This window comes from Chiloscyllium plagiosum, unplaced genomic scaffold, assembly GCF_037043375.1.
Source record: "Chiloscyllium plagiosum isolate Xiang-an unplaced genomic scaffold, Cpla_swu_hap1 HiC_scaffold_24, whole genome shotgun sequence".
In the NCBI taxonomy this organism is placed as follows: domain Eukaryota; kingdom Metazoa; phylum Chordata; class Chondrichthyes; order Orectolobiformes; family Hemiscylliidae; genus Chiloscyllium; species Chiloscyllium plagiosum.
The window spans coordinates 52,919,643-52,930,182 of record NW_028270162.1 but is presented as its reverse complement, the minus strand read 5'-3'; the positions used below and the strand labels follow the sequence as shown (position 1 = coordinate 52,930,182).

The window sequence follows — 10,540 nt, the reverse complement described above, 5'->3', positions numbered from 1 at the left end:
AGAATCATTAAAGTTAAGATTAAATAAGGTACAACTAGATTGTACAAAGAAAAACCATGCTTTTTTAAGACTCTGATGAGTAGATAAGACCTACTGTTTGTAATTACTGCATCACATTGGAAGTCAAGATATTGCATGTGTCTTGGGAACCCCAAATGTGCATAGAGAATGTCTATTACTGAATTCAGTGTTTCTGAGCTTGAGGGGCAGCTGGAGTCACCATGGAGCTTTGTGAAGGATGTATTTCTTGGATCATACATTCCAGGAGGTTGTCACACCATAAGGTGTTGAGAACTCAGGATTGCAGAAGGGTCGCCATCCACAAGAGGTATGTGTGATGCAGTCAGTGGTCTGTAGCTTAAGGTTGAAACTTCAGAGTTCTGCTTTTAAGAGTTAGGACAGAGGGTGCTGTTGCTACGTTGCAATACACAGATCATAGTTGCTGACTTGATAAGACATTCAGGATATTGAAAAGTCAAATGTGAATCCTTGAGGTGCTTGTGGTTTCAAGACTGGGTTGCGGCTGCTCAATTGTAAACAAATCGATCAATTTGAGTTCCATTCAAAACTCAGATAGCTTTACTGTGATTTCAGTGTTGGTGCATTTATCATAATTTTAATTACTGTTCAAGTCAGCAGTATAATCTGTATTGTTTACCTAACCCAGTAACACATAAATAGACTTATTCCTACGTGGGAGATGCCTTCTCGGTGGAATTCTGGAAATCTAACAGGGAAAAACAGACATACAATATTCTATCTTTATTTTATAAAAATGAACAAAAAATTTGCCTGTATAAAGTTAAAAGGTACCAAAGGGCGGATTAGGTTTCTGTACAACTTTGCCATGTTCATGGTCACTCATTAGAATTTCTCTTTCTCGCATTCACACTTTTAACAATGACAGACAGTAAACAGATATGTAACTTAGTACATCAGGCAAAATGAAAACTACACTGTTAAAAGTCTGAACTCAGCGGCTCATCCTCTAACTGAGAAGACTCGAAGCCTGATGGCTTTCACATCGGTGTTGCCTTTCTTTTCCGTGGAAAGGAACAACCAGTAAACGGCTGAGTGTCATACAGCATTGGACTTGGTAGCTTATTGTGGGCACAGGGTGCGAAGTCACTCTATCTGGTAAGTAAGGGGACCAGTGTACATTACAAGTTGGGCAGAGTCATCAATCTTGGTCAACTCCAACCAAACACTGGGTGGAGCACTAGCCCCCTGGTCACCCACGTCCTGCAGTACCACTGCAAGTCAACTGTGTGTGCATGGACTGCACAGCCGCTAGTTGTGAAGTGATGCAATCAGACCAGCAACGCCGTTTCCATGAGAATGTCACAACCTGGAGTAGGCCAACTTGGTGGAACTAAACGCAGATGCCTCTCCCAGATCGAACCCCAAATCCTCAAGTCCATCTCTCCCAAACGGGTCACCAGCTGACCACAGCAAGTCTCCCCGAGAACTAGCACAGTCAGATCCTCAAACAAAAACAACTACAGGGTAGCGCTACTTGTCTTTCAGAAGGTCCAGCTGGTCCTGATACTCTGTGAAGAGTCTCTGGAATCGGAGGTTCTGTCCAATCACAGGGAGCATCTCCTTTAGCAGCTCTCTTTTCCGCAGTCCCTGCATTTGGAATGAAAAGACCTTTCACATAAATGCTCAATATCTGCAGCAGCTTTAATTTTTGCATCACTGGTTGGGAAGTCTAGGACTAGAGGATACGACTTTAAGTTGGAAGACCACAGCAACCAATCCCACACAGTCGCAGTACAGACTGCAACACACAATCTCTTACTCACATATATAAAACAAAAACTGCTGGAAAAACATAGAATGTAGGAGCACGAATAGGCCATTTGAAACTTAAACCTGCTCTGCCATTCACTATGATCATGACAGATCACACTATTCAGTACCTTGTTCCCACTTTCTCCCTTCACCCTTTGATCCCTTTCGCCCTAAGAACTGCATCAACTCCTTCTTGAAAACATTCAATATTTTGGCCTCAACTGCTTTCTGCAGTTCACCCCTTGTGAAAACATTTCTCATCTCCAAAGAACTACCTCTTATCCTTAGACTGTTACCCCTGGTTTTGGATTCCCGGACCCTATCCAATCCTCCTCGTCGTTCGGAACTCAATGGATTATAGTCCTAACTGATTCAATCTCTTCCCATAGTCAGTCTCACGACCCCAGCAATCAGGCCAGTAAAACTTTGTTGCACTCACTCCATAGTCAGAACATCTTCCCTCAGATAAGGAGACTAAAACTGTACACGATACTCCACATGTGGTCTTACCAAGGCTCCCAACAGTTGCAGCAGGATATCCCTGTTCCTGTACTCAAATCCTCTTGGTATGAAGGCTGACATACCATTTGCCTTCTTCTTTGCCTGCTACATCTGCATGGTCACTTTCAGTGACTGGTGTACAAGGACACCCAGATCTGATTGCATCTCCCACTTTCCCAATCTATCACCATCCTTTTAGTCTGCCTGTCAGTTTTTGCAACCAAAAATGGATAACTTCACATTAATCCGCAATATATTGTATCTGCCATGTACTTACCCACTTACTTAACTTGTCCAAATCACACTGAATCATCTTTGCAATCTTCACAGCATACACTCCTACCCAGTTTTGAGTGACCTGCAAACTTGGAAATCTGATAATTTCCTCATCTAAATCAATAATTCATCTGTTGTGAATAGCTGGGACCTAAACTCTGAACCCTGCGCCAGCCAGTCAGAAAAAGACCCCACTATTTTTGTTTCCTGTCTGCCAAACAACTTCTGGGAAAGAAATAGTTGGTGTTGAGATCAGCAGGACTTTCCTTTGGAACAATTCCAATGAAGAGTCATACCAGACTGAAATGTAACTGTCTCTCTCTCCCACTTTACACAGCTGCTGCCAGACCTGCTAGATTTCTCCAGTAGTTTCTGTTTGTACATCAGATTTCCAGCATCCGCATTTTGCTTTTAATCTGGAACACAGTCACAGGGCAGACTGCAGCACACAATCCCCCACACACAGTCACAGGACAGACTGCAGCACACAATCCCCCACACACAGTCACAGGACAGACTGCAGCACACAATCCCTGACCCACAGTCACAAGACAGACTGCAGCACACAATCCCCCACACACAGTCACAAGACAGACTGCAGCACACAATCCCCCACACACAGTCACAGGGCCGACTGCAGCACACAATCCCCCACACACAGTCACAGGGCAGACTGCAGCACACAATCCCCCACACTCACAGGACAGAGTGCAGCACACAATCCCCCACACACAGTCACAGGACAGACTGTAGCACACAATCCCCCACACACAGTCACAAGGCCGACTGTAGCACACAATCCCCCACACACAGTCACAGGGCCGACTGCAGCACACAATCCCCCCACACAGTCACAGGGCAGACTGCAGCACACAATCCCCCCACACAGTCACAGGACAGAGTGCAGCACACAATCCCTGACAGACAGTCATAAGAGAGACTGCAGCACACAATCCCCCCCCACACAGTCACAGGACAGAGTGCAGCACACAATCCCCCCCCACACAGTCACAGGGCCGACTGCAGCACACAATCCCCCACACACAGTCACAGAACAGACTGCAGCACACAATCCCTAACCACAGTCACATGTTTCAGTCCTACACCTGCCTTTCCCTCTTAAACAATGACTACGCATCTTGACACAGCAAATTTTGCTGAGATTAAGATAAATAGAACAAAGTATTTAACACCTAATTTTTAATGCCAAAATATTTCCTGATATGCCATTGAAGTGGGATGAACAGTGGTTGGATCTGGGAAGAAAGGCAAATGACATGTCCCAGTCCATTTGGGAACTGGTTAAAATTGGACCTTTACCTTCCCTATTTTCTCCCTCCATACAAAACCACATTCTCAGCTGAAGATACCTAGCTAGAATATGGTTACACTAACACTTACAACTCCTCAGTGGTAATTTATGTTTGGCTCCTTCACAGGGAGTTTTAAATATGTGAATGTGTTTTGTTCTCAATGCTAATAAGTACTTCCAGGAGAGTAACCATCAGAAGTAGGAAGTCTCCAAGTTTCCTCCTGGCCAAAGGTGGTCAAGGTCATTTGTCAACCCATAACACATAACCTTGTTGAGATCAGCTACCTCCATGTGGGGGTTTCCTGGTCTTGTTCCAGTAAATTGCTTACTGAGCAAAACAAAATAAAAACTCAGCAGCACACACAGCAGTATTTCTGAAATTATGCAGACCTAACAACTGTCTTGCTTTAAAAGTACTGGTACATTCTGACGATGTACATAATAACTGCACTACATACCACTGTTTTACTACTGTTATCACACAGTGGGAATCTCTGCCTGATGTGTTAAATGATCCTAGTGCTTACCAAGACAGTTGACTCCCACTGACTACTGGAAGAGCTGTGAACAGGGCCCAGCAAATCTTTGCACAGCTCCCTTAAGCGAGGCTCGTATCCTGCAATTAGACACAATTGTTAGCAGAGTACCTGTGTAAAAAAAAAATCAACGAAACCAAGGCAAAACACTTGAGAAACAAGACTACCTTCATTTACTAAATAGCGGGTGTAGATGAGAAGCCAGTGACGGTATTCCTGGCTAGATTTTAGTGTCATTGCAGCTGCCACCTGATTTTCCAGATAAGCCAGCGTCGTCCCTCGCTGTAAGACATGAGGCATTGAGGAGAGTCTGGCAGCCTGGCGTCCAGCACTAGAAAATACAGAGATTGACTTTACAGCTCACCGGCACTGAAATCACATCCTTGGCACAATCTGAGTTGTGGACATTTTTGTCCTTATCCTTCCACATAAAGATCACAGGGCCCAGAATTTTACTTTCCACGGGAGGGTTTTCTTAGGGGATAACCTGTAGAATTTCCCAGATGACCCTCCCATTGGTCTCTAGTCTGCCCCTGACTGCTTTATACATCTATGCGGTGGAAGTGAAGTCATTGTCAGCTTCAAATTTAAGGCTGGTGGAAGGAGACCGGCGAGGCCACTTGCAAGTGAAGTAACCTGCTCAGGCCACAGGCTGAAAAGTGAAGCTGTGCCTTTTCCATGGTCAAATCTTCCGAATCCTCTTCCTGCCTTTCAAGGTCTGCTTCCCGTTCCTAGGGAAGAAGGGTAGCAATGGTCTGTTCAAGGAAGAACATCCATTGGTATTCCCACAATAATCAGTGAGAACAGGCCTTGTTGCACCATTTGACTTACAGTGAAGGAACACAAATTGCAGCACCACCAATGCATATTCCTTTGTATCGCCTTGCAAACATCTTGAGGTGCAAGGTCACTTCAGGAAGTTGATGGTAAATTCCCTGTTTCAGAAATTGCTCACACAAGTGCACAATCACGTAGATTACTAAACTTAGTGATCTTGGACTAAGCCCCACTCTCTACAACTGGATCCTCAATTTCCTGACCCACAGGTCGCAATCAGCGACAAACACTAAACACTGGAGCCCCCCAACGGTGCATACTCAGCCCCCTAATGTACTCACCGTATACCCATGATTGCATTGCCAAATACCAGACTAATGTCATTTACATGACTTGTCCCACCTGTCAATCTTCCTTCCCACCTATCTGCTCTCTGACCTATCACTTTTACCCCCTCCTCCATCCACCTCTTGCACTCTCAACTAACTTCTCGCCAGCCCCACCACCTCCCATTTATCTCTCCACCCCTGAGGCTTCCAGCCTCATTCCCGATGAAGGGCTTCTGCCTGAAATATCAATTTTCCTGCTCCTCGGATGCTGCCTGACCTGCTGTGCTTTTCCAGCACCACTCTAATCTTGACTATAATGCCATTTACAAGTTCACTGAAGATACCACCAGTCGATTGAATCTCAGATGACGACAAAACAGACTACAGTCGGGAAGTGGAAGACCTGGAAAAATGGTGCATCGAGAACAACCTATCTCTCAATGTCGGCAAAATCAAGGAACTAATTATTGACTTTCAGCAGGATGTCACTCGTGCACCCCTACATATTAACAGCACAGAGGTGGAACGAGTGGAGAGTGTCAAGGTCCTGTTAGTGGTCATCCAAAACAAGCTTTGTTGGACTCTTCATGTAGACGCACTGGTTACAAAGGCCCAACAATGTCTCCTCTTCCTCAGGCAACTGAGGTAACTTGGCATGACGGCGAATACCCTTGCCAACTTTTATAGGTGAACCATCGAGAGCCTTCTGTCTGGATGTATCACCACCTGGTATGGCAACTGTACCATTCAAGATCGGAGATGATTACACAGAATAGTGAACTCGGCCTGGACAATAACAAAGGCCAACCTCCCATCTATAGAATCCATCTACCAGGCCCACTGTCAAGGAAAGGCCGCCAGCATTCTCAAAGATCCATCCTACCCTGGCAATGCTTTTCTACAACCTCTACCATTGGGGAGAAGGTACAGAAGCCTGAACACACACACCAGCCAGTTTCGAAACAGTTTCTAGCCTACTGTTGTTAAAATACTGAATGGACTCTCAAACTGTTAACAGTCACCTCTACCTGTGTTTAGTTTTGGCCACAGTTTACCTATTATTTACTTATCTATGCTACTTAACTATGTGATCTGCCTGTATTGTTCGCAAGATAAAGCTTTTCACTGTGCCTTGGTACATGTGACAATAAATAAATTCAAAATCATTCAAATCAAACTGGAAATCAGTACAATCACAATGCAGAAGTTCATGAGGAATAAATATGACCACTTCTATAGAAAATATATTGGACAAATGTTTCTAATCAAAAACTTTGGAAAGATTAACAAATAAATTCAAATAACGTTATGCTAGTTGTCTCTTTACTGCATTGATGGACAAATCAGCAATGCAGCCACTTACTTTATTCCGCAGCCTTGTACTGTGGCCAATGGACCTGAGCACAACATGGCCTCCTGAGAAGTTAAACAGCTGCGGTAATCTGCACACTGAACCAGTGAGTCCTGTTTGTCCGAGATCAAATTCCTGAGAAGTAAAGCAATGCAAATGAGACAAAAGGCCTGAAGGTGAATAACACAAGTTGATCTTATTGGACTGTATCACCCCTGGTTTGGTATCAGATCATTCACAAAGGTTGTGAAACATAACCTAATAAAAAAAGATCAGTCACACAAATAGATAAGGGGCCTACTCTTCCATCTGTATATCATGGTGATATCTTTTCCCAGGAAAGAATAACTGGACACTTACTTTGTCCTCTTACTGGTTCTTATTGTTCAGTGCAGCTGAGTTGAACTGAGTTGCATTTGTACTTATTGAAGTATAGAAGTATTAAAATTTGCTAATGCTCTTTGGGTCAGTTTAAACTGATTCAGCAGGAGGATGAGAACTAAAATTGTAGTTCACGTATACGGGAGGTTGAGAGTAGTGAAGTCAGAATTAAGACTTCAAGATCGCAAGAAGGCACCGGCAAGCAAGAAGTTGGTTTGAAATTGCATTATGGGTTGGTACCTGAGATTTCGATGTTGTGGCCATTTCAGAGACATGAGTAGAGCAGGGACAGAAATGATTATTGTAGCTTCTGGGATTTAGATTCATTAAGAATAGAGAATATGATAAAAGAGGGGGTGGTGTGGCACTGTTAGTCGAGGACAGTATTACAATTGCAGAAAGGACGTTTGAGGACTCTATGAGGTAGTATGGGCTGAGATTAAAAACAGGAAAGGAGAGGTTACCCCATTGGGAGTTTTCTATAGGCCTTCAAATAATTCAAGAGATGTAGCGAATAGAAAAGCAAAGATGATCCTCAGTAGGAGTGAGAGTGACAGGGTAGTTGTTATGAGAGACTTTAACTTTCCAAATATCGACTGGGAATACTACAGTTTAAGTACTTTAGATGGGTCAGTTTTTGTCCAATGCGTGCAGGAGGGCCATGTAGACAGGCCAACAAAGGACGAGGTCACGTTAGATTTGGTACTGGGTAATGAGCCTGGCCAGGTTTTAGATTTGGAGGTAGGTGAGCACTTTGGTGATCATGACCATTAGTCTATTATGTTTACTTTATTGATGGAAAGGGATAGGTACATATTAGCATGCATAGGATGAGGAATGAAACTGCAGAGGATGGGCACAATTGAAATGTGGAGCTTATTCAAGGAAAGCTACTGCGGGTCCTGATAAGTATGTACCGGTCAGGCAGGAGTCAACTAAGGAAGTTGAATCTCTTGTCAAGAGGAAGAAGTGTTATACTAGGATGAGATGTGATGGCTCAGTTAGGGCGCTTGAGAGTTACAAGTTAGCCAGGAAAGATCTAAAGACAGAACTAAGAGGAACCAGGAGAAGATACAAGAAGTCGTTGATGGATAGGAAAACCCTAAGGCTTTCTATAGGTATATCAGGAATAAAAGAATGACTAGAGTAACAGTAGGCCAATCAAACATAGTAGTGGGAAGGTGTGCATGAGTCAGAGAAGATAGGAGAAGCACTAAATGAATATTTTTCATCAGTATTCACACTAGAGAAAGACAATGTGGTCGAGGAGAATACGGATATACAGGCTACTAGACTAGATGGGATTGAGGTACATAAGGACGAGGTGTTAGCAATTCTGGAATGCGTAAAATGTTTAAAAAAAAAGAATCCACTGGGTCAGATAGGATTTATCCTAGGATTCTCTGGGAAGCCAGGGAGGACATTGCCAAGCCTTTGGCTTTGATCTTTATGTTGTCATTGTCTACAGGAAAAGGCTGGAGGTTAGCAAATGTTGTTCCCTTATTCAAGGGGTGTAGAGACAACCCTGGAAATTATAAACTTGTGAGCCTTACTTCAGTTGTGGGTAAAGTGTTGGAAAGGATTATAAGAGATAGGATTTATAATAATCTCGAAAGGAATAAGTTGAATAGGGATAATCAACACAGTTTTGTGAAGAGTAGGTCGTGCCTCACAAACCTTTTTGAGAAGGTGATCGAACAGATGGAAGAGGGTAAAAGTGGTTGATGTGGTATGTATGGATTTCAGTAAGGTGTTTGATAAGGTTCCCCAAGATACCGAGGCATAGGATCGAGGGTGATTTAGCAGTTTGGATCAGAAATCAGCTCACTGAAAGAAGACAAAGGGTGGCGGTTGATGGGAAATGTTCAGCCTGGAGTTCAGTGTACTGCAAGGATCTGTTTTGAGTCCATTGTTGCTTGTCATTTTTAAAAATGACCAGGATGAGGGCATAGAAGGATGGGCTAGTGAATTTGCGGATGACACTAAAGTCGGTAGAGTTGTGGATAGTGACAAAGGATGTTGTAGGTTACAGAGGGACATAGATAAGCTGCAGAGCTGGGCCGAGAGGTGGCAAATCGAATTTAATGTGGAAAAGTGTGAGGTGATTCACATTGAAAGGAGTAACAGGAATGCAGATTACTGGGCTAATGGTAAGATTCTTGGTAGTATAGATGAACAGAGAGATCTTGGTGTCCAGGTACATAGATCCTTGAAAGTTGCCACCCAGGTTTGTATTTGTGTCTGTAGACTTCGACATATATGCAGTGACACATTCACTGGTCATTCACCTGTGAGGATCCAGTGTAGTGCAATTACACGGAAAGGCCAATCTGTTATCTTTACAAACAGCACCAATGTGCTGGCCGCAAAACAGACTGTTTTTAGTAAGGGAAACTCCCAGGCATATAAGGTATTTAAATCTGATTCAAATAAATACTCCAGTGTGCTATTTATGATGCTTGACTGCTGTGTTTGGTCTATTTGAAAGTACAGTTCAGTTACACTTCCCCAGTTACTCAAATCAGATCGGTGGTTTCAGTCAGATATTTTCAGATCTGCTTCGGATCATTCATCACAAGATTCAATTTAAAATGATTAATGGCATTTTAAAAATGCTATTAAAAATCCCCATCAAAGCAAATAGAAGACCAAAAAGATTCTGGAAGTACTTAGCTGCACTCTTATAACAAAAATGACATGTTCTGACCATCCTGATACCACTTGTGCAGTTGGGCTGTGTTCTCATAGCAGTTACACATAGATTGGTAAAAAAAAAACTATCTCAAAGCTTTGACTCAAAAGGATTGAGCTGTATGCATTTTGTTATCAAGGAGGGGACCTTCCTCCTAACAAAATGGTCATGGGTACAATCAACAATCATCATTCCACAACCCATGAGCACTGAGAACAGCTGTGCTGCACCGATCTGCATCAAGACTTTGAATCCTAATCAGTGAACACCAGGGAATTGGGTATTACTCGGTAGGAAAGTATTTGCAGGAATATGCAGAACTAATTGGGTACATCCTTCAAAGAATGAACATTGGCACATAATGCTAAAGAACCTCTGATGCATGTTAGAAAGCATAGAGATCCCAACAACATAATTAGTTTGCCACACTATTTCTCCACCTCTACCCGATTATAACTCCAAGTTATAATGTCAATGTCCCTATTCACTGAAGTATTAATATATTCACTGCCCAACATAGGGGCGGCATGGTGGCTCAGTGGTTAACACTGCTGCCTCACCACGCCAGGGACCTGGATTCGATTCCAGCCT

General features: G+C 43.2%; 1 protein-coding gene across 2 annotated transcripts in view; it reads right to left on the bottom strand.

Annotated features, from left to right (window-relative positions):
• Positions 1-747: 747 nt before the first annotated feature.
• The window catches only part of hira (histone cell cycle regulator a), a 108,458-nt gene continuing 98,665 nt past the window's right edge, over positions 748-10,540 (bottom strand). For both annotated transcript variants that reach the window (XM_043716067.2, XM_088000182.1), the window contains 4 exons: positions 6,889-7,011; positions 4,587-4,750; positions 4,411-4,499; positions 748-1,629 (listed from right to left, as the gene is read on the bottom strand). In XM_043716067.2, coding sequence (XP_043572002.1) covers positions 1,513-1,629; positions 4,411-4,499; positions 4,587-4,750; positions 6,889-7,011 — 493 coding nt within the window. In that variant the 3' untranslated portion in view covers positions 748-1,512. The remainder of the gene's footprint in view (positions 1,630-4,410; positions 4,500-4,586; positions 4,751-6,888; positions 7,012-10,540) is intronic.